Here is a 27,767-nt window from a genome sequence, read left to right as displayed (position 1 = left end):
ACCCATTGAAACTATGGGTTCGTAATAGGTTTAAGTTCAGACACACTTTCCTTAAAAAAATTAAAAAAATCCACGTAACAAGATTATATTGTCTATTCTAGCTTGAATTCAAATACCTCATTTTTCTAATAACAATCATTTTAAAAATAAAAAATGTAACTAGCAGTTATAATTTAAATAGTTTTACAAAAAATGAAGTAATTATAAAGATATTTAAAACTTTAAATATTTATAATTGTAAATAAAATCGTATACATAATTGGCAATCTTTGAATACATACATGTACAAATATGTGTAAATGTAAGCACAGTTATAGGTGGGGGATGCTCACGTGCATCCAAACCCGTGCAAAACCCTAAACCCCGGCGACTCGTCAGCATTCGTCATCGTCGCCGTGGCTGACTCTGTGTCCGTGTCTGAGTCTGTGCCGTGCCGTGCTACGAGGAGGGGGGAGCAGCCATTTTGTGTTGCAACTACACATGCATTTCTGCATTTGGTGCCACTTTGGGAAGGAGGGAGGGACTCACCAGCCTCAGGTGCGTACTGCATGCCGGACTCTTTCTCATCTCTGTTCATGGTTTAGGGTTAAGCAAGCGACAGGGTACAATCGTCAGGAATTGCGGCTTTCACTTAATTCTTAGGCGTTTGTCTGTCTCGAGCAAATTACGTTGCTCCTCCAAAACCGCGTGTGAGATTCTGTGCGTCTGGTTGCATGTTCACAATCAGGTGGTGAAGTTTTTTTCTCAGTTCCACCGCGCGAAGTGCGATAGTGCTGTATCGTTGTACTTTGTAGGTGATCGCGAGCAATCTTTTGGAGTGTTGTGTTGGTGGAGGTCAGTTGTGTACTGCTTACCCGAGCGCGTCCTTCCTCTCACGTTTTTTTCTTAGCAATTGATTTAGACTCGGGTCCGCGGAGTCTATTTTTCTTCAACTACAGAAAGCTGAAAGTTCTGCTAATTTAGATCTCGCTTAGAGGGATTCCTAGAGGCTAGTCGCAATTGAAACTAAAGAATGCAGGAGAATTGTGAATAGTGGTGGTGTTGCTATCGGGAGTTACTTTCTCATTCTCCGAATTTTGTGCATGAATGAGGCAGACGCAGAGATTTCTCACGATCGCCGCGCATTATGCACGAGTTTGCTGTCGATGGTCGATTTTTCATGATTGTAAAGCATCTAATTGTCGAGGCGCACCGTGAATCGTGCCGAATGTTCTAGTTGTGTACATTTGTTCTTACGACTTTTTGGTTGGAGGAAACCCGTTTTAGTTATCGTGTTTTACAGTAGGTCATGCAATTAGTCTCCCGATGTGTCTGTTTCAAAATATTATTTGCCAAGATGTTCGGTGTTCCATTTATTTTTATTTTTATTTTTAAAAAATAGCAAATCGTTTGGTTTTTTCTTGCCGACGATTATTTTTTGTCGTTTTTGTGCATTTGCGTGCGTTGACGGTGGTGTTCCTGCTATCCAGACATGCGAAGCGCCGGGTCGTGTTTGAGACCTGAATGAGTCATGGAAGGCTCGGTGCAACGACTAGTGATTCAGCTGTACAAAAGCGCAGTTGCCGCTGGCTTTCGAACTCCCTGCTTCACTTCTCCTTCTTTCTCGGCCCCTTCTTCGCGGGCCTTTATGCCCGTCCATTGCTTCCTTTTACGAATTCCATTTTCACACATACGAAGCCCTAGTAAATTGGTGGTCGCTCCGATCCGCCCCACACGCCCGCATTTGCTTTCTAGTTCTCGTTTTACTCCTTGCAAGGATTATTCAAGGCGGTTGGAAAGGAATTATTATGTTGGGTCCAGGATACTCCCTGCGAACGGGAGACAGTCCTCTTTTTGGAGACGTAATAGTGATGTCAAGGATGATGTTACAGCTGCAGGTATTTATTGCAATGCAGCAATGAGAATGGGTGTTTGAATTGGTTTGTATTTCTTTGAAGGACTATAGCCAAGTACAATAAATGCCCTAGTAAGAATTGGCTCAAGTTTTCCATAGATCTTCTTGTAGGAAAACTTTCGGTTTCTGCAGACCAAAATTTGATATGCTTAATTATTTCAATTGTCGGGGTTAGGTGCCCGCAAGTCACACGAGTTTCCATCAGCTCCTGAGTCTAAGAATGGGACAGCTGAGGTCTCATATAAGAAGGCCGGAGAGCGGAGGACGATAACTGTTTCGAGGCCTCTGAAGTGGGCCAATACGCTAGCTGCACTCTCCTCTACTCAGCTTCGAGAAGCTATTAGGTAATTATCCACCACTGCAATGCAACTCTTCGACGGACTAGCATGTGGATCTTCCGTATGGTGTTTGATGGAAGACAACTTGAATTCATTTTCATGAAAAATCCAAAACAACTAAGGTTTCTCCCGTTCTCACAATGTGATCCCGCAGGTTGGCATCGCTTGATGAGAAAGTCTATGACGCTGTCATGCTGGTCAAGGTAAAGTGACATCTGCAATAAACTTATTAAGTGTTAGTAGGGTGTTAGTTGTTGCTCAAAGTCTTAAGTTCTGTCCAACTTCTGGTTACGCGAATCGTTTTTCTTTCAAGTCATGTACCCGCTTGTTGATTCTTAGTGCTGGTTTGTTGTTGGTGGACAGGTACTGGGTCTTAATGACTGGAGTCGGAAGAGAAAAGAACTTAATTTCATAGGTGAGCACTTCTATTCCCGCATGTAGACGTATTAGAGTAGAGACAGACTGATTTGATCTTTGTTTAGTGATATGAATGTGGTTATCGGTATTCAATCTCGTCTTAACCATATCCATGTAAACGCTTAGTTCGATTATCTGTGAAGGTATATCTTTTTCTTGAGTAACCTAATTTCTGAATTCTGGCAGCCACTTATGATTGTGTGGCTGCTCAGGGGGGCTACTTCGAGACGCTGATCCTGAATTAATGGAACAGGTCCTACGAGCGTGCGAGGATGGCGACCGTTTAGGCTCGACGAGTCGCAGACTTTCCCTTCCCTATTTCCGTCCCCATTACTTTAATTCTAGCAGTACAGGCGGCAACCTTTCTCGTCTCTGGAATACTTCTGCATCAAAGAATTTCGACTCAAGTTCCAAGAGCAATCTGTACACGGCGATGGTTGGAACGGTTTCAGCAATGCAACGGAAGCCATCGTTAAGCGTGCAACATACAAGGGAGCAAGTTCAATTACCAAACACGGTCAACACAGCACCTCAGTTCAGGTTTCCACAATCAATACAACACTTCAAGTCATCGCCTTCTAATTTTGTACCCCCTGTTTCGAGGACTGTGAAGGTTGCTCTCCAAGCCGTATCGAAGACAAAGTCTCATTTGACTAATGGGTACGCCCTTCCTCAGCTTGCCCGACGCTTCGGTAAATTACGTGCGCAAAATCAGAATTCACACTTGTTGACATCCAGAAAGACGCCGGACGTGGGTGTGACCTCACAGGCTGTAGACTCTGGACGTGGAGAAGCATGGGAAAGAGCTGCTCACCAGTTGGGAATATTGGTGCTGGCGAAGCCCTTGAGTTTATCTGCGTTGAAGACAGAGGTACCGTTGTCGGAGTTCGAGCCTGAAAAATCTCATTCGTCCACTTCCATAGCTACGGATCGGAATGACTATTCGAAATCCTTTAGATTGAGTAGTTCATGCGAAAAAAAGTCAGAGATTTTCAAACCTGTGATTGTGAATGAGCGTTCATGTAAGTCAGAGATTTTCAAACCAGTGATTGTGAAAGAGCGTTCATGTAAGTCAGAGATTTTCAAACCAGTGATTGTGAAAGAGCGTTCATGTAAGTCAGAGATTTTCAAACCAGTGATTGTGAATGAGCGTTCATGTAAGTCAGAGATTTTCAAACCAGTGATTGTAAAAGAGCGTCCTTGCAAGTCTTTGAATTTTTCTGACTACATTCCTGAGCAAAAGTCTGGGTTTTCTAATTCAGCTGAAAAAATTGGTGAGGAAAACCAACCAAGCAGCCATGCTGATCAATCTGAGAGTGGTCAAATTAAGAAGACTTCAGCTAAACGGAGTATCACTGTTAAGAAAGCTATTGTTGATAATTCACCGGAAGAAAGTAAGCTCAGAACCAGATCAAGGAAGAAACATGTCCCTGTCCAACTTGAAAGAAAGGATCTAGGAGAGAATAACGTCACAGGTGACTCGCACGTCTCGGCACTAGATTCCGAGAGGTCTTCCAACATGGATCCGTATGAGGAACGACGGCCAGTGTCTATAAAATCTGTAATGATCGTAGACAGCGTCGAAAAGGCTGAAATGGTTGTTGAGCAGCTGATGAGCGAATACAAGAATGTGGTGCATGCTTGTGATACTGAGGTATTCTTTTACTAATTCTGGATACTTATCTCATTTGAGTTCGTTTTTTTAATTGTTATCTCTGGCGAGGTGTTCGTAATTATTATTATAAAACCTATCTCCTTGCGTAATTGATGACTTCTGTGAACTGATAGAGCTTCACTCTACTTGTATTGTATACCGCTAGATATATTTGATTGTTCCTGCATGGGCTGTCTTCTTACTCTAATCCTGATATTGTTTTTTTCTTTCGAGAATTTGTTGGTCGAGAAAATGTTATTGTTATAGTGCCACTTGAGATTGTCAACTTAGTGCTTGTGGTGCTTCAGGTTGCAGGGATAGATGTGAAAAAAGAGAGTCCGGTTGGACATGGGCAAATCACATGTTTCAGTATCTATTGTGGACCTGGTGCGGATTTTGGATATGGCAAGAACCGCCTCTGGGTTGATGTGTTGGATGGTGGGGATGATGTTCTGAGAGTCTTTAAACGTTATTTTGAGGATCCCTCTATTCAAAAGGTAGGTCTTATTGCACCTTGTGCTTCGCATGCTTGGTGTTCATGGCAAAGAATTACTTACCACTGTAGATGCTGGTTCAGGAATAGGGATCGATAACAGTGAGCTTTTCACCATTATGATTGGTGGTGTGCGCAGGTTTGGCACAACTATAGTTTTGACAAACATATACTCAGTAGGCATGGAATACATCCTCAAGGTTTCTATGCAGATACTATGCATCTGGCTCGTCTAAATGATTCAGCGAGGAGAGGTTCCAAAGGAGGCTACGCACTGGAAGTATTGAGTGCCGATAGGAAAGTCATGGATTATTGCTCAAAGAATTTTACTGAAGAAGATGGTTCTGTGTTTGTGGGAAAGAAGTCAATGAAAGAGTTATTTGGAAAGGCCAAGTTGAAAAAAGATGGCACACCTGGTAAAATCAAAGTGGTACCTCCAGTTGATGAATTGCAAAGAGACGAGGAGCTGCGGGACGCTTGGATTCATTACTCTACACTTGATGCAGTATGCACGTGGCGCCTCTTTGTAAGTCTTCAGCATAAGCTGAGTAATACTCCATGGAGTGTAGCAGAATTGAGACATAAGGGATCTATGTACGACTTCTATGAGAAGTACTGGAGGCCGTTTGGAGAGGTTTTGGTGCAGATGGAGGCTTATGGAATGCTTGTGGATTATGATCACCTTGCCACTGTTGAAAAGCTTGCTAGGGCTCAACAAAAGATATCAGTAAGTCGCTTCCGGAAGTGGGCTGCAAGATACTGTCCAAATGCTGCACGAATGAACGTTGGAAGTGATGCTCAAATTCGCCAGTTTTTGTTTGGAGGCACTGCAAACAGGTAGCTGCTATGCATCCCTATATTTGTTTCCAGTGGCTGCTGCTCAACAGATGAGAGTAATGCATTGGGATATTTGAGTTGCACCTCGAGTATTTAGGTCAAAGAATCGATATAACGTCACAAATTAGCTTTGATATTATATTTCTTAGTGTGAGTTGATCGTGTTATAGATGTATCATAATCAATGTGCAGTTAGCTCGATTCCATTAAATTGGGTGGACTATCTGAAGTTTCCTTTGATTCCAGGAAGGATGCAGATCAAGCACTACCTATGGAGCGGGTTTTCAGTACGCCCAATACCGATGGATTTATAGAGGAGGGCAAAAAGATTGCGAAAAAGACAAAGCCTATGGTTATAACAGGGCTCGCAAATCACGGTATCAAAATACCTGTGGAGACCTATACGTCTTCTGGCTGGCCAGCGGTTGGTGGTGCAGCAATTAGGGTGAGAAAATGTCATCGATTACTTTCATAAGTACTCGTGTTCGTAAGTGTAGGGATAATTCAGTTTGAAACTCCGGATAAGTTTATGGTCGAATTGCTTGATATTTCTGATTATTGTTGGATTAACATGATATGATGGTTTCATTGTTTCACTCTTTGAAAGCTGTGATGTCTTTTTTATTGAAGGCACTTGCAGGCAAAGTTTCTATCGACTATTCTGACATAGACGATGATGCTGCGGAAGGAGTACTGGAGGTCGATACAGAACCTGAGGTTTCACTAACCTCAGCTGGAGTGGAGACTGACCACGAAGAAGATTTATCTGTATATGGCAAGGCTTATAAGGCCTTCCTTGGAGGTCAAGAGGGCAAGGAGGCATGTATGGCATTGGCTGCATTGTGTGAAGTTGCTTCAATCAATACATTATTGTCCAATTTCATAGAACCATTACAGGTACATGTTTTTATTAGTCGGCCTTTCTGAACGGGAATTTTTCTCCAATTTCCACATTTTGCACAACTCGCTCTTTATTTCGTCTTTTCGTTGGAAGCGTTTTTAGTGTCAAACTATTTAATAATGTTCTCTGAATCTAATTCTAAGCATTTTCTATGAATGAAAAGCACTAAACAAAAGCACCTCTGGAGTACACCCAAATAGAAAAGATAAACTAACTCTTGAACTTTGTAGGCAAGCTACGGTTCTTGTTTACTTCCAGCGGCTCTTTTTCCTACCAAAGTCCATTTTGACGTGAAAGTTGTTTTGTAGGGCAATGATATCAAGAGCGTCTCTGATGGGCGGGTGCATTGTTCCTTGAACATTAATACTGAAACTGGGCGATTGTCTGCGAGAAGGCCAAGCCTGCAGGTTAGTGTGTGCTGTCTTCAAACAGCTTTTCCATATGTGGTGTTTCATAGTATATCTAAAAAAATTAGTAAATTATATAAAATGATATGTCTGCTGAAGTATCCTTACTTTTCTTGTTGGGATTATACTACAACCTTGGTCTGCATTTCCGTGCTATTTCCACAGCTTTAAGAAGCAAGTATTGTCTCAATTTAACAGATTGGTTTCAGTTGGATTTTCATTTTTTGTATTGTATCGTATTTTGATGTCATTCATCTTCCGAATACTGATGATTCATTCCATGAATTCTGAAGGGACGCTTATGCATTGCCCTTGCTGCAGAACCAACCAGCTCTTGAGAAAGACCGTTATAAGATCCGTCAAGCTTTTGTTGCTGCTCCTGGAAAGGCTCTTGTGGTGGCTGATTATGGGCAGGTATGAGGCTGTGTTCGTGGAGCTTAGACAATAAATTCCTCGTTTTTTTAGCTCTTGCATTCCAGGTAATTGTGTGAAATACCAGTTCTGTGTTCGTATGCCATTGTTGATACTAACTAATTCTGAGATTATTTTTAACCATGCCTTTCGTTGCCTTAGTTGGAGTTGCGATTACTTGCTCATTTAGCCGATTGCAAGAGCATGAAAGCAGCATTCATAGCTGGTGGTGATTTCCATTCAAGGACGGCTATGAACATGTACCCTCATGTTCGTGAAGCAGTTGAAAAAGATAGAGTGTTGCTGGAATGGGAAGGTCTAGAGAAACCACCAGTTCCGTTGTTAAAAGTACGTCACTTTCTTTCTTATATTTATTTGGTTCGCTGATCAGTTTTACTAATCAAGAAGTACTGGACGGAACATGTTTTGATCGGACTTTAAAATGGTAAGCAGCCGTATTTATGAACAAAGATACTTGAAGAAAAAACGAAAAAGATGCCTCTGCACGGATCAGTGCGCTTGCAATTCTCTTTTTTTACATAGAGTCGACTTGTATTTATAGATTGTAGTGCAAATATTTAGATACTCTCATAAGATACTAAATATAGGCGCGGAGCTACCATTGTTCGTTATAAATGTTTTGTATGTGTACTGTAGGATATGTTTGGGTCAGAGAGGAGAAAAGCCAAGATGCTGAACTTCTCAATTGCGTACGGGAAAACAGCCATGGGACTTGCCAAGGATTGGAATGTGAAATTAGACGAGGCGAAAGCAACAGTGGACCTTTGGTATAGTGATAGGCCTGAAGTACTTGCTTGGCAAAAAGAGCGGAAACAGGAGGCTCACGAGACCTTACGTGTACATACATTGTTAGGGAGAGCACGTCATCTTCCTGACATAAATTCTTCCAATTCATTGCTTCGGTCTCATATGGAGCGTGCTGCTATCAATACACCCGTCCAGGTAGGCTAGCACTTCGATTGATTTCGTTTTAGATATTTATATTTGGAGTGTCTCGAATAGTGAATAACATGCGAGTTTTCAAGCGATCTATGAAAACATTATCCGACATTTCGAAGCATAGTTTTGGTAATCGCATGTCATTGCTCTGTTTCCTTGAGCAGGGAAGTGCGGCAGACGTCGCAATGTGTGCTATGCTTGAGATCAATCAGAATGCGAGGCTTCGGGAACTTGGATGGAAACTCCTTCTACAAGTAAGGATTTTGGCCCTTAATCCTTGTGAATTAGAAATAGGATGTCCATTATTCCGCAAGTCAGTATTTTTCAACAGTAAAATATGGTAATATATTGTGAATTTGCATTAAGCTAGACATATGGGATTGAGGACTGGAATAGCTAGTTTCTTCGAGGTGTACAAGTGGTTCTCGATTTTCTGTCGCAATATAGAAGATTTATAGAGCTAAAGAATGACGGGTTATTCGAACCTGCAGGTACATGACGAGGTTATACTCGAAGGACCGTTGGAGTCTGCTGAAGAAGCCAAAGAACTCGTGATAAAATCCATGATGTATCCCTTCAACGGCGAAAATATTCTGGATGTCGAGTTGGTAGTTGATGGCGATTACGCTGAAAATTGGTATGCAGCCAAATGAAGAAGGGCTTCATCGAAGCTGTCTGCTCATATTACGCCGTCTTCTGTTCCTCAACTGTATTATATGATTGCGTTCGAAACTCGATGTGCCACATACAAGGTGGTGAACAGGAAGGTGTATTGTAATCAGATGTCCGGCACTGGTGATGGAGACGTAAAAAAGTACCGATCGCTCAGATTTGCCATTGCTACCTTTCAGTGTCTCTTCACACTGATCTGTGGGCAGACCCGAACATCACCATCGAGGATTGGCGAAATATTGCTCGAGATCAATTCTGTGCATAACTCACAGGCATGAATGCCCAGATCCTTCCGGAGTATTCTTTATGCGTATCACAATTATTCTTTCAGAGAAGTTTGGGGTCATTTAAGCGTCAACCTTGAGTCTGGCTTGGTTTTCAAGTTCAATTCTTTTTAAGAGATAGCGTGGAATTGCTTCGAGTAGGGGGTTCCTCCTTTGTACACTAGAGTTCCTGTTAGGAGTGAAACATATGCCTAGAAAGAGCACTAATAGTGGATTAATGTAGTATTGAATTGCTGGAAAACTGATGCATTACTTATTTATTCCGAAAGTCCTAAGACCATTACTTTAGGAAGCAAGTGTTGACCTGTGACTTCTTCAGTTCCTGTATGGTGAAATAGGAATGGCTGTTAGGACTTGCTCTCTGAATTTTAAATAAAATTCAAGAATCAAATTTATCAACTGTGGTTACACTTCAAACTTCAGATGTGGGACAGCATGTATGGCTGTAGTTCTTGTTCTGTGTGTCCTAACTAATGATGTATTGATTTTAAAATCTCAATCCGTTCAGCCACCCTCAAACTTTTGTATCGAGCTTTGTGATGGAGCTGATTTCTTGATGATTAGTGCCATTGCGAAATGAACTCACCAAGTGCACACCAAAGGCTAAGGTGCCCCGTATTATTTTGCTGACAAACGAACGCATGTGCCTCACAAGTTTTACCGTCCCTAGAACTGAGGACAATATTGAAGATTACTGGTAGGTGCAGCAAGAAGTGCACTGCACCTCATGTTTTTGGATTCCGACTTCACGTGAACGTACCCCCATGAGCTATTCTTTGGCATTGGATTCCCTAATAAGTCATACATTTACCAGTTGAAAGCACTACGAACCAGTGATATGCAAGGATTCTAAGGCTCGTAAATTTTTAAGTTCACATTAGAATCTGCGCCACGATCGAGATAGAGAAAACAAAACAATTATTCTTCTCAAAGGAACTATTTATTATATCTTCCTCCCCCCTCCCTTGGAATTTCGTTGAGGAGGTGGATCTATAAGCCGAGAGAATATTTGAATGGGAATATTATCGAGTATATGCCAACCTGCACACAAATTATGTATTCAACAATTCTCTAGTTTACTACCCGAATTGTCAAACTTTCAATTTACTATGCAACCTGCGACGTCACCACAATGGGAAAGATTCGACACGTGGGTAACGGTTACAGAAAAGTTAATCAGATCGTACATTCATTACTGTCTGTATTACATTATTCTGACCCCTCTTACTACAGTGATGTGTGCATTTGTGAAGTTAGATAACAGACTGGTGTCGGTAAAGACGTCTAGATTTTTAATGACGATGGAGCAATTTATGAAAAGCGACTGCTAAGAGTTGAGATCTGCTACTTTACATATTCTGTCAGTGGAAACTCAGCTGCTCATGTGAGTGCGGTGTGATGTTACTTGTAGCATGGTTTTGAACGTATACTATCGTATGTCTTGTCACAAGTAACACTCTCATTGTGCCGTTTTGTGCACATGCATTTAGATCGCTATCACGAGGCATTCGAGAATGGCAGGAGATACTATCCCAAATATAACAGTCTGTTTTAAGGCACAGATACCACCGCGACTGCGCGAATAAATGATAAACCACCTTGGTCCGTTTGTTCTACACTACCACTGCCTAATATACCACTGCCTCGGGTGGATTCTAACGTTCCCTACAAGATGCTGAGTCGAGCTGGAACTAAACAAATACAGGTCTCGATCGAATCCATGAAATGCGAGTAATTGTTTTCTCGACAAGTTTGTCCGAATATGATACAAAGGATTACAAAGACTGTACCGCTGATCTCGCTTGTACGCCCGGAGGTTTCAATAGTGCCCGGCCATACGCCATCGGAAGAGTGGCAAACTTTTTCCACTTGTTGACGTATGCTCTCTTTGTGAAATTGTCGTAGTCATTCGCTTCAATGGCGTCCAGGATTTGTTGGTACAATAGAAGAGCCGACCATACCTGATCATTACAAAATAAACACATCAATGACTGTTCATAAAACCCACAGCAGGTGAGACGTCGCATGAAAATTGCCACTAAAGATTTATATCAATGTCCTAAGCAAATTGCAAGTTAAATATCGTAAGTCATTCTGCGTTTCCTTCTCCTTGGACAGGAGCTATTGCATTAGGGTGTGCAGCATGTCCGGAATTGAACATTAATTCTCATTGTGATTGCGTGTATCAGATTAAAGGGTCTGTGTAGAGAGAGTTTTTGTGGTGGTGATATTCAGAAAATCGGAGACATAGAGTGGTATGGATTGAGTACTCACTGGCCAGCGACTGTCCTTGTCGAGCTCCAGCACGCTCTGCTCTGCCTCGACGAAGAACATGCGAGCTCGCTTAATCTGATCCTTCATGAACGCCCTCCACTTGTCCGTCACCTTCCCAGCGAAGATGTCTTCGTCTGTCAAGCCAAATCGGGCCAGTTCGTCCTGTGGGAGGTACACTCTTCCCCTCCTCGCACTGTATTGCAGAGAATGCCACCAGTTAGATTCTCTGCTTGCAATCACCAATATTCATGTGACCAACTATAATTGATAGAGTAAGAGAAAGTAACTCACTCTTCTCCAACATCGCGAAGGATATTGGTGAGCTGGTTGGCAATTCCTAGTGCCAGAGCACCGTTGTATACACTTTGTGTAGTGGCCTTCGACTCAGGGTCGATGCCCATGATGGGTACGCTCATCAAGCCCACTGTTCCGGCAACATTGTAGCAATACAAGTAGAGCTCGTCGAAGTTGGCGTACCGGGACTTCACGAGATCCATCCTCATCCCATCGATCATGTCTCTAAATGGCTGGATAGTTCAGAAAGCCACGTATAAACTCAGAACATCTTCCTAAATAAACCTAAGTAAAGTGAGACCACTCCTACCACATGACTAACCTGCGCCTCTATAGTGGGCAGGGGTCATTCATGAAGATTGGGCTGCACTGAGAATGTATTTTATACCTGAATGTCGACTGGAAATTTGGAGACGGTGTCTGCGAGGGCAGCGTCAAGCATGTCATAAGGTTGGCCGCAGAAGATATCTTCCAGTCTATCCTCCCATCTGTCCAGCGCAGTGGGCGTTATGCGCGATGCATTGGGTCCATCGACCAGCTCATCAGTTCTTCTGCACCACACTGCAGCACATTCCACAAAGAGGCCATTGGAGAGGATGGCAAAATCTCTTATCCTAAACTCTGGTCGCCCAGTCAATGGACATTGAAGTACCCAGACTCTCTCTCTCTCGCTCTCTCTCTCTCTCTCACACACACACACACAATTTACACTCAATGTATCCAACCGATGTCGCATAATCAATCGCACTGGCGCAAGTTACAGTCTCAACCATAGTCTACTAATTCGATCCTGAAAGAGTGCCGAGTCCGCTCTGAACGTACCATATATCGCCCAGATAGCGCGTTGCCTCTCAGGGGTCATTAGCTTGGTTCCTGTAGATAAGGGGAAGATGCAAGTAGTAAGAACACAGTCCCGGACCACGCAAATCACAGTGCAACGGAATTAAAACCGAACAGGGCAGCGTGACTAACTGCGGGAGATGCCAGTGCCAAGGCAAAAGCGAACTCATACTAGACCACATCCAGTTCTATCAATGCCCGAGAAATATGCGGTTCCTGTCTGTTTTTGGCCATATCTTGCATGGCTGTGGTTGCGTGGAGCCAATGACTGAGAGGAAGAGGATTGAAAGGAACTTACCGAGATAGAACGTTTTGGCGTATTCAGCACAGACTTCGCCGCAGCGAGTGTACGCTTCTTCTAGCATCTCGAGGGTGCTGACTGGCGTGAGGTCAGGTCGAACGTCCACGAATTTGGGGTTTTGACTGCTTCGGCTCTGCTCTTTCTCCACAATAGCCACTTGCTTCGCAACTGCTTCGTGCACGCGCTGCTCCGCAGACTGGAAGTTCCTATCCAAAGGTTCTGTCAAGAGACTGGACTGCGCGCGGGCAGACGCTCTAGAACTAGCCTCCTGGCGCTGGCTCAGCACTGCTCGTGGCACCATCAAGACGCTAGACGATCCGCCTGGGAAGCTCGTGCGAAGGCCACCTTTCAGCGCCAGTAATGCACTTCGGTTGTTGCCATCACCGGAGCACGAGCTCGCCCCGACCAGCAACATCTCCCTCCAGCATGGACTCGCCGTGCTATTCACAGCGTGCAATCCTGCAGCCTGCATTGCAACAGCCTCCTTCTAACGTCCCCAAAAATCTCAATCACCCACCCACTCACTCACACCCACTTCCACAACTGCAGTGCAACTCTCAGTTCATCTCTACCATGGACACTACCCCAGGTTACAACCACTCCGAACTCCCACACTTCAACACATTCGCGTCTCCCTATCTCTCTCTCTCTCTCTCTGTCAGATATCAACAGCGCGACAAATTCTGGATCTACAAGACCCACAGAACCCACAGCCTTCTTAACCCGACCACTCAGACGCGTCGCTCAGATCACGTTACAACTGGGTCACCAGGAAAATTGAACAGAATAAACTACACAAAATCCGCAAACGACGTAGAGTAGAATAACCTGCGTTTTGACCGCGCGCAGTTTTAACAATACTAGGGCCTAGATGCGTGGCCACAAGGCTGTGGCGACTACGAGGCGGGCGAGTTTCTGTGGACGCTGCGAGGCGAACCACGTCGCGCGGTATGAGTGGCAACGTATCGCTCGCAGGCCAAATTCCTCTCAGCAACGGGATCGGGGGACGGGACCACGCTTGGCGGCACGGCGAGGGTGGCCCGTCATGTGCCTATACCCGTGGACAGGGTCGTGTTGCGACAAGCAGCACCGTCCGTCGGTCGGTTAGGCATCGAGTCACGGTGTGCACGATGTCATGGTCACCCGTCACCGTTTCTTTTATGTGTCATGGATGGGTGGGTTCATCCCCACCATTGGTTGCGTAGTGTGGGTGTGGGTGAGCGTGCATGGTTCGTTTTTCGTGATCACGGTGAATTTGAGTTCTGTGCCATTTTCGCACACTTGTGGGTATATGGATCTCGGTTTCCGTTGTGTGCCTCTACTCACTCACTCTCTTTCACTCAATCTCTCGCTTTTCTGACTAGCCTCGCGCTTTTTGTTGTTGTGGGATTGTCCCATTTGCGAAGTTGTGGACATGAGCCAGCCATACTTGATCTAGGGCTGTGCTTTTGCTGTCTTCTAATTCTGGAGGTATTTGTCATGGCGGGGAAGAGGGAGGGCACTGGTCATACACCCACCCCACAAAATAAATAACACAAAGTGTAGTTGGGTTGTAGTTGACAACACAAAACTTACCCAGATCATGTGTATTTATTTGCTTTTCTGGGTCGTTGGATGCTGGAATCTCGTGGTGGACACCATTCTGCCCTAATTTTAACACTGATTATCACTTTATTGTTGTATGTGGGTTCAATTCGTGTTACAGTGATTCCCATTCCTGTATTGCCAGTTATGAGTTTATGTCACTTTCTCATCCGTCGTCATCTTGACATTTTCGATGTTTTTTTTTTTTATAAATAAAAATAAAAATAAACTTCCTTGACTAGAATGTGAAGCGTTGGAGAGCAACCCTATGTTCTCCATATGTCATAAATAATTTAAGAGCACACACACAAAGTGTCTAAAAGCCCCTCTTTTCCTGTGATGAAAAGGCACTGGGCCTACTTACTAGTAGGGGCTTTGTTACTAGTTGTAGCAGTGTGGAATCTAATGTATTTGCCATTTTTAATTTATTTACAAATAGGGGAATGAAATTTTTAAGGGAGCAATAAGTCCACATGAAGAGGTATCCACAAGGGAGGGGAATGTGACCACGTCCAACGAAATGAAGGGATGATCTCGATAGATGAAAAGTAATTCATCCATCCACTCATTCCGTCGTTCATGACTCAGTTCGTTGGCAGACGCAGTTTCGATCTGAGCTGGATAGGTAAGAAGCTGACTGGGCTGGAGTTTACTGGAGAATGTGCAAAGTGCAATCCGAGTTGGACTAAGCCACGCAGACACCACCACTCTCGGAGGAGAGAGAGAAAGAAAATCTTCCCGAACCTTCTTCTTCGTCGTCGTCACTGGAGCGAGAGAGCATCTTCCTCGCTTTTTATTCGTAATCGGTTTTGGTTATTACAACTACCAAGATGGCCTATGTTTGTTGCGCATGGCCTGATTATTGCTGATTGCAAGAAAGTATGATAACAATAACATGAAGAGCGGGTCACCAATTCCAAATTCCCAGTTAAGAGGCAAAGGAGTCCTTTCAATATTGAGATACTTCCCTACAGGCGATTGCAAGCAAAGAAACATATTCTCACCTCATTTGATAAAAACTTGAGAGCTCAAAATGGAGATGGATTTTTTTAAAAGTATTTGTGATCATAAACATAGAAGTGTTTTGATTGTTGTAATTTGTTCTTCAAATTATGATTATTTTTTGGTTGAAAGATAGTGTTGCTATCATCATCCATACACATGATTTTGAATAGTAAATTTGAATAGTTGTACCATACTTTCAATTGTAAGAATGGAGATTAAGTGTACTCAGAGTCTCAAAGGAGTCTTGCCCTACCATTCATGTGGAATGATTTGTCGCATCATTGTAGAGAATTGCAGACATATCTTTCATGTAGTCAATAAAAATATTGATAAAAACAATGTATGTTTTTAAATCATCTAACCAATATTGTATTAGCAAGAGTTGGGATTACAATGGTATGGTTAATAAGTGGTTGGTGCTTAATTTTATTCATGTTGTTTTTTTCATTAATCAAGTGTTTATGGTGTAGATGAATCTACAATGTGAGGTGTGGTTTGCAAATCAGCAGAAGAAAAAGAACCAATTTTTTTGCAATTTCCAAAAAGCCAAAAAGAGGCATGATGAAATCTGCACTACCCACAGTCTAGGCCTTAGATGATGACTAAACAAGGAATGTTGGTGATAATTTATCATCAACAAGGGTACATTTGCTAGGATCACAAATTTGAAGAATATTTTAGATATTTCAGCATATTTGAAGGATATATATGGTATTTTTTCATTGTATCAGTGCCATTTTTTTAAATAACTATATATTTTATTGTTTGTGAACTGCTACATAATAAAAATGACTTACCATATTTGTGACAATACTACTTTTTCAATGATTGTAATTTGAATCTGATAAACTTCTTTGATTTGTTACAATTGTTATTCACTTCAAAAATCCTTTTTTTTCTTTTTTTCTTTATCCAAGATTTCTAAAGCTATATAAATTATTCATATTTTTAACATTTAATAATTTTCATTTTAATATAAAAAAAAAATACTTGTGAAAATTTTGCATAACTTTTATTTTATATCAAAATCATCTCATGTGTATGGTGATATAATTATGCCTATTAATATTTAATTGATAATACACAACTTAATTTTTTTAGTATTTTTTTTTATTTTCTTCCAAAAATACTAGTGTATCAAAAGAATTGGCCTTAAACATCAAATCATAATTTTCTATCAGAATTTATTTAAAATGTTTCATAAAAATCACAATTAAATATAACTTAAAAATAATAATATAAAAATAGTATATCACTATTTTTTATTTTATAATTTTATAATGATATTACAAATTGTTGATTTTTTAATTTGGAATTATATTTCAATACTTTTATGTCCTTCTCTTTTTTTTCCTTTTATTTAAGGATATGTTTGAAGAACTCACAGATTCCTTGTTCATACCACTTCAAAAAGATTAGGTTGAATGCAATTCAAATTTGGAAAAAGAGACAGAATTCAAATGCCTTCTGCATCACCACAAAAAAAAGTAGAATCTAACACAATGATATAAACATAAAATAAAAATGCAATTCCTTGACACATGTGCTACACAAAAATGTCGAATACAAAAACTAGATAATAAAATTGCAAAAAAAAATTATGAAAATGCTGAAGTGTTATTATTATTCTTATTATTGTGACTTTTGTCAAGTTTATTTTGCGTTTGCATCCCTTGTTATGATGTCATAGATCAATTCCTTTCTGGTTACTCCAACATCAAACAAAACCAACATTTTTACCATAAAGGACAGTCACAGTTCAACTAAAATAAAATAAAATAAAATAAGAATTTGTGAACAATACTGAATATTACCGACATTTGGCTTCGGATGGCATGAAATCACGAGGATCAATGAGTCAGTACACATTAAATAAATAAATAAATAAGTACCATAAAAGCATTGCAACATCGTAATTGGAGTTGCAGCCGAGTGCAGCAATAGAATATAGTGTTACTTTAGAAACATAAGAAACGTGTCTATTAAAATTCTTCAGTATTTGTTTATTTATTTATTTTTGATCTCTTAGATTCTAGACTGTACACTCGGTAACGACGTCAGTACGAGGCAAATTTAAACTTGCGAATCACACCAACAATTATTTAATAATGCGAGAGAAGTCCTCCGGCAGCACACCATCCAGATGCTGGAACTGGCTATCCAAGGCGTTAGCAAATCGCATCTGGACCGAGTAGGACCCAGCAATAGTGCATCAGAACTGGAGCTGAGGTGCAGTAACATCTGTAGCTGCGGCGGCATTTGTGACGCATGCGTGCAACGCTTTCGTGTGGAGGTGGACGAAGAAGAAGAAGAAGAAGTGGCATAGAGATACTAGTCCACGGCAGCCGAAAGAGCAGGAAAATATATAACAGCACACGTGGAATAATGAAACAATTCTTCCTCTTTCCACTCTTCATGCTTCCACGTTGAGAGTAGATGGACACTAGGCCTGTATTTGTTGGAGTAGATGAATTCTCATCTGATCTTAAGCTTTCCTCGATGCGAGCACTGCTCGACAATCATCCACAATCTGGTGAGCTGGGTGCCCCACAGGACCAGATTATCCAGTCTGGCGTTCAGGTTCTCAGAAACTGTTTTTCGTAAGTCAGTTTTGTTTATCTTTAGATATTACAAGCTGGCCCTCAGTTTGGTGGTAGCTGCTAGTTTTTTTTTTTTTTTTTTTTTTTTTTTATCTTGCCTCGAACTGCCCGTTTATAACGCCACCTCTTAACTGGATCAAATATCCAAATTTAGTTTGAAGAGAACTAGGACCTGATCTACAGTGTGCTTGTGTCTCCAACTTTACAAAAATTATATACATTTACGTGGACTCCAACATGAGCCAAAGCCTGTTTTATTCTTCATCATCAGCGCTACAACCACCGCTGGATTTTCGTCTTCGATACCCAGGTCGTTGTTTCCGTGCAAGGCAAGACGTTCTGGAAATTATAGCAGGATGGGTTTTGAAGTTGTGGGTACGTGCACCTCGTCAAGCTGGCAGTCATTTCTAACTGATCAAGCTTGACAGCATGTTAAGTAGTTAAGTTTGCTCTTTATAAAGTAACGCCCAAAGTTAACGATGTTCAGAAACAATCTGGGAATTATTCACGGTGGATCTTCATTCCTATCTTGCTAGAATCTTTCCAGCAATCCCGAAGCATAACGGAGCTGGAAAATATACTGGTCTAGATAACTTGATCACATATCACTCTTCATGCTTGTCTGTACCGGTTATATTCACCATATGAGGTGCTGTGCCGTATATTGCCAGCATCGCAAAGGAACAAAATATTCCTTCAATTTAGAAGCGATGCAATCACGGAACCGATGTTGAACCTGCAAAGTAGGGAATTCAGGTTGATCCATTCTTCCCGCATGGACACAATTTGGGCATCTTAACAAAAACAAATGAAAAGAGACAAATGTCCCTTCGTAGTTATTAATCTGCCATTGTCTGTACCTCCCATGTAAATGGCTTTGAATGCAACTGTCAAGCTACAACTATCCATCACAAGAACAAGATACCAACAATACTAGCAACAATATCATCTTTTAAAGGATGGGCACAAACTATATATATTTGGTTTCCTTCCCCATGTAGTGGAAAAAGCAGGGTGCTCCTAGTGGGTAACCTGATTGAATTCGTGAATCAACATGTTCATCAAAAAGATGTGCAATGTGAAACCCTAGTTTCAGAATGACGTAAATGAATAAGAACTAGTGAAGTTTGTAGAAATTTCCAACTCACGTTAGATTGAACCATTTTTTTGTGGTATTACTCAACACGATTTGCTGCAAGTGGTTAGACTGACCAGTCACGCTTGGTTGAGTCATTGGTAGAAGAGAATGACTTAGTGGCTGCATTCTCCGTGTGACCTACTTTTAGGCATCTTTCTGAGCCGTTGAAAACGGCCACAAAACATAGTGTAAACTGGTTTGAAGTCCTCAAGCTGGTTGAAAACGACCATACATTCGCACAAAAGGGGATTAGTTTGATGATACAGAACTGCTCATCGCGCTTGAGCAGGACCAAACAGCTTAAGATTACCAAGAGGAAGTTGTTTCAAGTGTGGACCCTCCACTAAACCTGGTAGAATCTTGTACAAACCACAAAGTAAGCTACAATTTTCCGCTCTCGTCTCGTTCTCAAGGCAGTACCATTCTCAAACCTTTCTTCACACGCTTGAACTAATCTCTGAGGAGGCACAATTCTAAGAGTGAAAGTGCGATAAGAGTAAGGCCCCTTGTGAAGGAAATAGCGAGTAAGAGGAGGTTGCAAAAATGTTCCCAGTAGCATCAAGAATATGTTCACGCATTAATCCAGAGACGTATCAATAGGGACTATGCTGGAACCGTGAACTGCAATGCAGCTGGCGTCAAGGAAGCTGTGACAGGTCAAGAGCTATTATAAACCAGGGCTTCCATGGCGGGAGGGGCTGACGTGGAACAATGAAAAGTTCAGCCGGGTTCGCAACATATTTGTCCGCCCATCATGGACAGGAGTCATGTCTTGTACTACTCCACCTCACCGGCTATGACAAATTGTTCGGTGGGATCTCAACCCAATTGAGCTTGGAGAGAACCAAACCTTCAATAACCGGAGAGATAAACATAAGACTTATTCGTCTGCAAGCACGATAAAAGGCTACAATACTTTAGCATTATTGCATCTGCAAATGTCAAGTGCAGAAGGCAGTAACAAAAAACCAGGTAACCTGGAAGGCATACCTGAAAGTTGTAAACCGCCAGAGTGATTCGCGACACACCCTCCTCATGCTTCTGTGACTACGAGAGAACTTCCCTGGATTCTCAGAAGAAAGGTGCGCTGTACGAAATTTCGTGCACTGAACACTGCTTCCAACCTGAGCAGTTTATGAGAAACTAAAATAAAGAGACAAATCGACAAAAACAAACAAAACGTTTAATGATTGTCATGCTGGCTCAGCCTTGATATAAATTACTGGCAAGGCATCATTTTCACTCGAAATTTTTTCAAGCATTCTTTCCAACTTCCTTGGTATGGACTGTACTATGCTGCCTTGATCGTATCCGTCCATGAGAAGCTTCCCGATTTTGTGTTTCCAGTCATTTCCAAGATCTTGTCCTTTGCTGTAGTCATGTACCACACGATCACAGAAGTTCAGAAGAGAACCCAAACCACTGCTGCATTTCCATCCGTATTCTTCCAAGATAGCTCCCTCATCGTCTGTAAGATCGACACCCACCTGTTTTTGAAACAACGATTTCTTAACACGGGAGCTCTTCATGTTAAATAAAAATAATTCAACTTATTATGAAGTGGGTATGGTTCTCAACACATGACTTGGCATAGCCATTAGTCAATGATGAAAATAAGCTCTAGAAAAGTCTAATGCGTGTATGCATACGCAGTGGGTTGCTGAGTCAAAATTGTAAAGCTAGAATAATTTAACCAAAAAGAAAAAAACTAAACAACTACGCTTCTTTGAACCAATGATCATGTATTCAATTAATTCAGGGCAAGATGAATGGACAAGTAATGAGTGCAAAATCATCATCAGTTGAAATCATGTGTTTACCACTAGCTGACGATTTTCTAAGAGGGCTGCACGACCGGTTGATGCGACACTCATGACCGCGATCAACCGCTGCGTTTGCCATTTTACAGGTAAGCTTTGAACCAACTCAAAAAAGTATGTTGCATATCCATACTCAGGTCGCTCCAACACAATCCTGCAAATAGCAATGAACACCAGATAACACAGGACTACAAAGTCAATGTACAAAAGACATCAGAGGATTCAAGAGGGAAAGAGAGGTAGAGAAATACATGCATGAGTGGCTATTCAGCATTATTGTTTAATTCAAAATCCAAAAACTGCATAATACAGTAAATCAGCATAATCATAACAACAGTATTTTAATCAAATAGTTAAAAATAAAAATAAAAAAGCACAGACACAACAACTCAACCGGTCGTAAAGGGTTTACAGAAAGAAGACCTGTTGTGTTTTTCAAAAACAAAAAGAAATGAACGTAGGCGTCTACACCAGCCCCACTCCACTGGCCAATTTCGCTTACGCAATGACCTAGTCTGCAATTACAACAGAAAAATGTCACAAATTGTAATCATCTGAAATCCACATTTCGAAAGTTTTTCTACAAAATACATCCAGCTTAGATCGAGAAATCGCTACTACACGTGAGCTCCAGACAGGTAAAACGTCACATACTAGATGTTTAATACTTCACATTGACTTGAACGGGCTGAACAAAAAAGAGAGCTGGTAGACATAAGTCAGGAAAATGCCTGCTCAATTAGTGATGATAGACAGGCAAGGCAGTAACGCGGCATGTTGCCTGACCCTTGTCCTTTAAGAGGTATGAGATCCTTTGCGAGTCCTGAAGTTGGTCCCCAAAGCTATGCATTCAGAAAATCAGCTAGGTTAGGCACTGCATAGAAACTTCAAGTCGGAGCATCTCACACTGCATCAAATACAGAAAGTTGATGTCATACCTTGCCCACCACCCTCTCAAGTTTTCCAAACTCACTTGCAGGGCTCTCTGTAGTCAATAAATTATCCACCGTCATATCCTCATAAATACCCATGTCTTCAAGCAGCCCTCTCTCTTCCAATTGCTGCAACCTCGGGCAATAATGTCAAATTGTAAGCTCTTATATTTATATCCCTATCAGGGTTTCTCTGTTGAATATAGCAACCTCAGTTCGAGAGTACGCCAATAGTAGAAACATCTCAAATTATCAAGAGCTATTTGTGCCTGATAAAAAATAGGACAAAGAACTATTGCACTGTTGACGACTAGAATTGGTTACAAAAAGTGTACTCTGAAAATTTCAGGAAACCTAGACTCACCCAACACAAGATCAGCAAAGACATCAGAAGGCTAACAGAGTTACTACTTTTATCTCATACAATGGAGTCTTCAGATTTTGTAATTCTGTAATTTTGTAATTTTGTAAATTAACTTAATTTTGTAATTTTGTACCTTAACCCCTTACAAAAAACTACATGAGTAAATTTTGCATGAGAATTGAATTCTTACTACCTACTTTTGTGACAAAAATTTGAGATATTAATAAAGGAAATTACCTCTAATAGGCCTGGTGCATCTTCCTGAAGCGCAAATTCAATCGCTCTGCATAGACAAAGTACCAAAAAAGTGACTGGACGTTAGTGTAATCAAATTCAGGTCCTTTACAAGTACCCAGTTAAACCATAGATAACAGACACTACTCTGCAAATTCACTCTAAGTTTGCCTTGGGTACTTTTAGAAAAGACCACAAATGACTGTTAGGTTACTCACATATGTGGGTCATGTGTGTGGAATAAATAGAACTTAGATAATAAGACATTTGGTCTACAAGGTTCGTTTTCTCCAAATATTCTTACTGCACCACTAAGTAAAGTAACTTGAGTGCGAGTACCCAAACATGTTGCACGAAAATTTAGCCCGGAAGAATGCACGTACACTTTATTTCTCTTCATATGAAAGTCGTTAACCAGTGAATTGCCTCCCAGAAATTGAGATTCTTTCTTTTGAATAAGTACTTTTCTTGTTGACGATTCTAAGTCCTCACGTTGCTTTGTTTTTTCCACCCGCTGCGAACGAAGTCTCGTGGCAAGTGGAACGTCATCCATGTCATCCTCACCTGAAACACATACCAAAGAGTAAGTCAGAAGCACATACAAATATTAGACTAAGTTATACAAGAGGCGTTACTATTCTAATCGGATTCTGGTTCCAAATGTTCATTCCATGCACGGTCTAAGATCATGTGCTTGAAGTTCTGTCAAGAAAAACTAGTCTAGGTGTACAACCAGTTACGATTGGCTCCTCTTATGCTTCCTCACCAGACCTCTTCGTTACAACCCACATCACAGTCTCTACTGAAGCTCAAATGATCGCCAGAAGTAAAACAAATCTTCAAACTATACATTATCAGAAACCGTGCAACTTCGAAAGTAAATAAATCAATGGACCAGCTACAGAACAAAGATGACAAGTGAAAAAAAGCTAGTAGGCTTGAAGGCATTTGACAAAGAACTGAAGATGATGAAGGAACTGGGAAAGTAAATCGTCATACATAGGAAAACATTGTCTGGCTCCGAAAATAGCAATCAACAAGTGTAAAACAAGGTTGTGGACAGCTTACTGGAATTTTCCTCCAGCTTGCTTGTATAGCTCTGTACAGTAACCCCCTCTGAAGTCCCAGGCCCGGCTCTCATCGAAGTCATGTTGCTGTTCATGACTACAGCCAATGCTTCGGTCGTTCTTGGCTCTTCGACCCTCAAGTTACTTGGAGTTGCACATGATTGCAAGTCACAATTTGTATTATTGAAACAAGTAGTATTCACATAAGAAGCTGGCCCGACTGATTCTGCTTTGACTACACAGAGTGGTATATTCCCGGTAGTTGTAACACATTCCGGCTCCTTCGAACGCCCCTTTTTTCCAGAAGACTCTGATTTTAGTGCCAGGAGAGCCGCCTGCAGAATACGCCACAGAATATTAGTAAAGTCTAGAGCAGCAACATTGTTTCATCTGCTTGAGAGTGGAGAAGCTCCCAGAAACTGAGAGAATGTCATAGTATACTCTGAGCACGTACGTGATCAATTGTGGCAGGTAATTTGGTACGTTGTGTCGTTTTGGTACAACTAAAACCTAGTTCTACATTGCAAATTGCTAACTCTTGAACAAAGAGCCAGAACTAAACGCAACGGTTCCGCACCTTCTCCTTTCCAATCTGCTTCTGTATTTGTTTAAGCTCTACCATCTGCAAAATCACACCGCCTCAAAAATAAATGCTCAACAGAAATTCAGATGTTGAATCTGCACCGAAAAGACCTAGCTTCGAAACAAATACCCGTACATCTATATCCATGAGCTTGCCATGCTTGAGATAGAAATAACAATAAATATTTAAGGGAAAAAGATAGAATCAAATGAGATAAAGATTAAAAAATTAATTACTAAGGTAGTGCGTAGATTACTGTGAGACACAAACCTGCAGAGCAATATCAGTGCTTATGCGCTCCAAGGCATCCTTCTCCGTTCTTATTTTCTGTGCCTGTTCAATTTTCAAATAACAAACTAAGAAAGCATTTGAACGTCCACGAATCGGCACCACAAGCCGCGTCCAGTTCAATAGATCTATAAAGTTAGACATTAAGATACGGTCCGCTTGCAAGAACATCTGCAATTAACCTCTGCAACCATATACGCTCCAACTTTCTACTTGCTTAGTAAAAGAACTGTTTAGAGGTGATTTATTGGGTGTGCATTAACCAAATGTTGACTCAGTATATTGTAAAGTGAATCTCATGGACTTCTCCAGTCGTCGATTTACAGAAGCAACACCGTACATGACTACCCCGAAAGACTCAATGTACATGGCTATAACAACACCAAGAGTTTCCACATCAAAACTTGTACCAGGATTTCCAATATGATGGAACGCTTGTAGTAGCATTTAAGAACAAGTGCATGACGTTTTGCAAATTCAATTTAAAAATCAAGAAATGGAGGCTTCGACTCAAAATTAATACCATCGCTGATCTCCCAACATCTCCTAAGCAATGCTTAGAACTAGAGACCGAGACCCAACGTTCACACTCAAATTTACCTCCTCCTCTAGTCTTTGGCGTTGTTCCGTTACTTCAACCTTCATAGCAGCAGCCAGTTTTTTCTCTTCCTCCAGCGCTTCTTTGTTAACATCACTTACCGAAAAGTTCTGCTCATTTGCTCTCAACGTCCTACAGGTTTAATAATTTCATGATTATCGAGTGCCAAGTAAATTTCGAAGAACCATGACATCCTTCAAGATACGGCTAATCGCCAGAACTACAATAAATCAAGGGTTTCGTTGAGAAGCACGCACTTTTCTCGCTGTTTCATTGCGAAGTCAAGATCTTTCCACAATTTGAGACAAAGTTTTGTAGCTTTATCGTACTTATCACAGGCAGAAGCTGATTTCTGAGCTGTGGCCCCAACAGTCCGAGGAACAAAAGGTCCTCCTATAACACTGGAACGAATTGAAGATGGCTGAGCCTTCTCAAATGATGACCTTAGATTAATGATGTCTGCGAAGAATAACCACTCAGAGGTTGGTAAACAAAACACGAAAACTCTAAAAAATTGCTTCGTACATGTGTACAACAGGACAAGGATCTCTACGTTTTACTGAGTCGAAAATGTAGTTTGCGCTCTTGCACTATGCTAATCAAAGATGGAACTTCGGGCAAAAATCACTGACAATATTCTACTTGATGCAGTAGTCGAGACGAACCTGCATGAGCTGCTTGGACATCCTCAACGCCTGTTTTCTTCCTCTTCCTTATATTCCCGTCATGCGACAACAATACCCTCGGACCTCCCTCAGATGCATCTAACTCATTGGTTTCAAATACTAAAATATTTGTTTGGGAGCTTTGAGACGGAACACGTGATTCAAACCTACTGCCCTGATTATTTCCTCTAGAAACTTCATCGAACGCACGAGATGTGTTACGTTCACCAGAAGGGGCTCTTCTCTGAGGAAGGAACGGCCTGACTGAGGTCACCTCCAAAGATTCTTCGAAGATCATTTCGTCAGGGAAATTACGCCTTTTGTCAAAGCCTGGAGGATACATTTGGCTGCTGTCAAAGCCTGGTGGATATATTGGGTCCTCTGGGAAATACTTAGGGGTCGGAGGAAATCCTGGCCCATTGATCGTACTTCTCATTCTTGGTCGACCATCGGATTTTGAAAAGCGATGTGCATTGACACGGGGATGCAAATAATATCCACTAGAGTCGGGTTCCTCAGTGTGCCAACTCTGCGATGGGGGAGGACCGCCCCGCATATTGGCGTGAAATTCTTGCTGACTTAAATCCATTGCATGTAGGAGACCTGTGTAACTAAGGAAAGAGCCTCATTAACCACCTATGCTGTTAGTTCCGAGTCTACAGCGATTACGAACCACCCCTGCCATCTTTAAATGCTCCAAAAACCTCGTAGATTTTTCTGCTCTTAGTCTGCTATCCGAATATGCCAATCTCTGCGCTGTTTCTCGGAATTTCTTGCTTTCAGCTGCACGCTGTATATCCACTCACCTCACTAATCACCTTGCAAAAATCACATACCAATCTGAACAATGTAGTTAAAATCAAAGCCAAGCGGCGACAGGCACGTAACCCACTCTTGAAACCACAGCTACACAACTATGGAAAAAAAAATTAGAGAGAAATCAATTCACCTAAATCGCAAATCCACACAGAAGGGAACAAGGAGTACAAACAAGAAGACTAAACAGTCATAAAAGTACACTCTCAACAGAAGCTGAAACCCTCCAACTCGTACACTGCAGCGAAATTCCACCACGTACAACTACGGCACGTCGATCTACACTCAATCCACACTCAATCTATTGCTACAACGCAGCTGCACAGCCCAAAACCAAACACCGAACCTCCGTCGAACGACTCCAAATCGAAATCCAGCGCACTAAAACCAAGAAGCCTGAGAATCACAGTGACGAATCAATCACTCACGCAGAGATAGAAGAACAACTAAGCGAATCGAGCGCGCGAGGTCTTACCATATCCATAAAAAGCACGAATTCTACCTCCTCACTAAGCTGCGTGATTCCTGAGCTCCAGCAGCACCTTCTCCATGGAACTGGCGAGCAACAGCAGCATCGGGAAACAAACAAACAGCGGAGGAATGCGAGAGGATTGAGGAATAACGTCACACTTCGAAGTGGGGAAGTGGAGCTCTGGCATTCCTGTGGGAACGAAACCCTAATCCATATCAACCCCGGCTTCGTGGCTTTTGAAATTTGAATCCACGAATCCTCAGACACAATTAATTAAAATCAAACCATAACAACTAAAACCCAAAATTCGCACAAACCAATACATGGATGAACGAATTCGAGTTTAGTTTCTCGTTGGCGTGGCTTGTAGATGAACGTCTCAGTTGGGAATTTTTGTGATGATTTTCGCGATATCACGTCTCATCCTCTGCAACGCTTTCATCCAGAAAAAAATAAATCGTAGAATTAAATAAAATTGGTTTGCTATTGGGGGATTATTATTTTCCATTGAGAAAAATGTAAGGTATTATTATTCGTTTTGGGTACCTTTGAGAGAAATGTGAGGTTAAAATAATTGTTTAACTTTCATAGTAAATCAGACCTAATAGTAAATCATACCTCATT

General features: G+C 41.5%; 3 protein-coding genes and 1 long non-coding RNA gene across 8 annotated transcripts; 2 read left to right on the top strand and 2 right to left on the bottom strand.

Moving 5' to 3' along the window:
• The first annotated feature begins 408 nt into the window (after positions 1 to 408).
• On the top strand, positions 409 to 9,667 carry LOC112276692 (DNA polymerase I B, chloroplastic/mitochondrial). Of its 3 annotated transcripts, XM_024508251.3 has the most exons (17): positions 409 to 537; positions 1,470 to 1,877; positions 2,070 to 2,238; positions 2,387 to 2,435; positions 2,596 to 2,647; positions 2,862 to 3,671; positions 3,912 to 4,303; positions 4,612 to 4,800; positions 4,936 to 5,633; positions 5,880 to 6,078; positions 6,264 to 6,530; positions 6,843 to 6,941; positions 7,263 to 7,355; positions 7,515 to 7,700; positions 8,010 to 8,315; positions 8,477 to 8,566; positions 8,804 to 9,667. In XM_024508251.3, exons 2-17 carry the CDS (start codon positions 1,511 to 1,513, stop codon positions 8,963 to 8,965), a joined length of 4,128 nt encoding a protein of 1,375 aa, XP_024364019.1. In that variant the 5' UTR covers positions 409 to 537; positions 1,470 to 1,510; the 3' UTR covers positions 8,966 to 9,667. The 3 variants fall into 3 exon arrangements, with proteins under 3 accessions (XP_024364019.1, XP_024364015.1, XP_073386893.1); XM_024508247.3 differs by having other exon boundaries at positions 2,862 to 4,303; XM_073530792.2 differs by lacking the exon at positions 409 to 537 and adding an exon at positions 706 to 834 and having other exon boundaries at positions 2,862 to 4,303.
• Positions 9,668 to 10,664: 997 nt separating this feature from the next.
• LOC112276694 (phytoene synthase 2, chloroplastic) lies at positions 10,665 to 13,657 on the bottom strand. Its single transcript, XM_024508257.3, has 6 exons — positions 12,975 to 13,657; positions 12,659 to 12,709; positions 12,225 to 12,397; positions 11,834 to 12,069; positions 11,543 to 11,735; positions 10,665 to 11,229 (listed from the first exon to the last, which is right to left on the bottom strand). The coding sequence occupies exons 1-6, from the start codon at positions 13,447 to 13,449 to the stop codon at positions 11,044 to 11,046; spliced, it is 1,314 nt and encodes a 437-aa protein (XP_024364025.1). The 5' UTR covers positions 13,450 to 13,657; the 3' UTR covers positions 10,665 to 11,043.
• A 1,825-nt stretch (positions 13,658 to 15,482) lies between these two features.
• On the top strand, positions 15,483 to 16,269 carry LOC149986436 (uncharacterized). Its single transcript, XR_016500735.1, has 2 exons — positions 15,483 to 15,616; positions 16,037 to 16,269. It is a non-coding gene; the product is annotated as an uncharacterized LOC149986436 (long non-coding RNA).
• A 3,268-nt stretch (positions 16,270 to 19,537) lies between these two features.
• LOC112276693 (uncharacterized) lies at positions 19,538 to 27,288 on the bottom strand. Of its 3 annotated transcripts, none has more exons than XM_024508255.3 (16): positions 27,147 to 27,288; positions 25,856 to 26,695; positions 25,448 to 25,649; positions 25,193 to 25,322; positions 24,575 to 24,637; positions 24,299 to 24,343; positions 23,723 to 24,056; positions 23,038 to 23,218; positions 22,658 to 22,703; positions 22,063 to 22,185; positions 21,856 to 21,966; positions 21,548 to 21,639; positions 21,125 to 21,278; positions 20,597 to 20,791; positions 20,295 to 20,428; positions 19,538 to 20,211 (listed from the first exon to the last, which is right to left on the bottom strand). In XM_024508255.3, exons 2-16 carry the CDS (start codon positions 26,442 to 26,444, stop codon positions 20,157 to 20,159), a joined length of 2,454 nt encoding a protein of 817 aa, XP_024364023.1. In that variant the 5' UTR covers positions 26,445 to 26,695; positions 27,147 to 27,288; the 3' UTR covers positions 19,538 to 20,156. The 3 variants fall into 3 exon arrangements, with proteins under 3 accessions (XP_024364023.1, XP_024364022.1, XP_024364024.1); XM_024508254.3 differs by having other exon boundaries at positions 19,538 to 20,192; XM_024508256.3 differs by having other exon boundaries at positions 19,538 to 20,154.
• Positions 27,289 to 27,767: the final 479 nt, after the last annotated feature.

This window comes from Physcomitrium patens, chromosome 24 (assembly GCF_059467195.1).
Source record: "Physcomitrium patens ecotype Gransden chromosome 24, ASM5946719v1, whole genome shotgun sequence".
NCBI classification, from domain to species: domain Eukaryota; kingdom Viridiplantae; phylum Streptophyta; class Bryopsida; order Funariales; family Funariaceae; genus Physcomitrium; species Physcomitrium patens.
The sequence above is the reverse complement of the archived record's forward strand: the minus strand, read 5'-3'. Positions and strand labels throughout refer to the sequence as shown.

What these genes read in the sequence shown, in the direction of transcription:
- LOC112276692 (XM_024508247.3), top strand. Translation starts at nt 1,511, where the DNA reads ATGGAAGGCTCGGTGCAACGACTAGTGATTCAGCTGTACAAAAGCGCA. An exon ending in CAGCTTCGAGAAGCTATTAG is followed by an intron (nt 2,239 to 2,386) that starts GTAATTATCCAC and finishes GTGATCCCGCAG; the next exon opens with GTTGGCATCGCTTGATGAGA. An exon ending in TTGGTGGTGCAGCAATTAGG is followed by an intron (nt 6,079 to 6,263) that starts GTGAGAAAATGT and finishes TTTTTATTGAAG; the next exon opens with GCACTTGCAGGCAAAGTTTC.
- LOC112276694 (XM_024508257.3), bottom strand. Translation starts at nt 13,449, where the DNA reads ATGCAGGCTGCAGGATTGCACGCTGTGAATAGCACGGCGAGTCCATGC. An exon ending in AATTTCCAGTCGACATTCAG is followed by an intron (nt 12,070 to 12,224) that starts GTATAAAATACA and finishes TGAACTATCCAG; the next exon opens with CCATTTAGAGACATGATCGA. An exon ending in ACAAGGACAGTCGCTGGCCA is followed by an intron (nt 11,230 to 11,542) that starts GTGAGTACTCAA and finishes TGTAATGATCAG; the next exon opens with GTATGGTCGGCTCTTCTATT.
- LOC112276693 (XM_024508254.3), bottom strand. Translation starts at nt 26,444, where the DNA reads ATGGATTTAAGTCAGCAAGAATTTCACGCCAATATGCGGGGCGGTCCT. An exon ending in CAAGCTGGAGGAAAATTCCA is followed by an intron (nt 23,219 to 23,722) that starts GTAAGCTGTCCA and finishes TATGTGTTTCAG; the next exon opens with GTGAGGATGACATGGATGAC. An exon ending in TGGCGGTTTACAACTTTCAG is followed by an intron (nt 20,193 to 20,294) that starts GTATGCCTTCCA and finishes TCGTGCTTGCAG; the next exon opens with ACGAATAAGTCTTATGTTTA.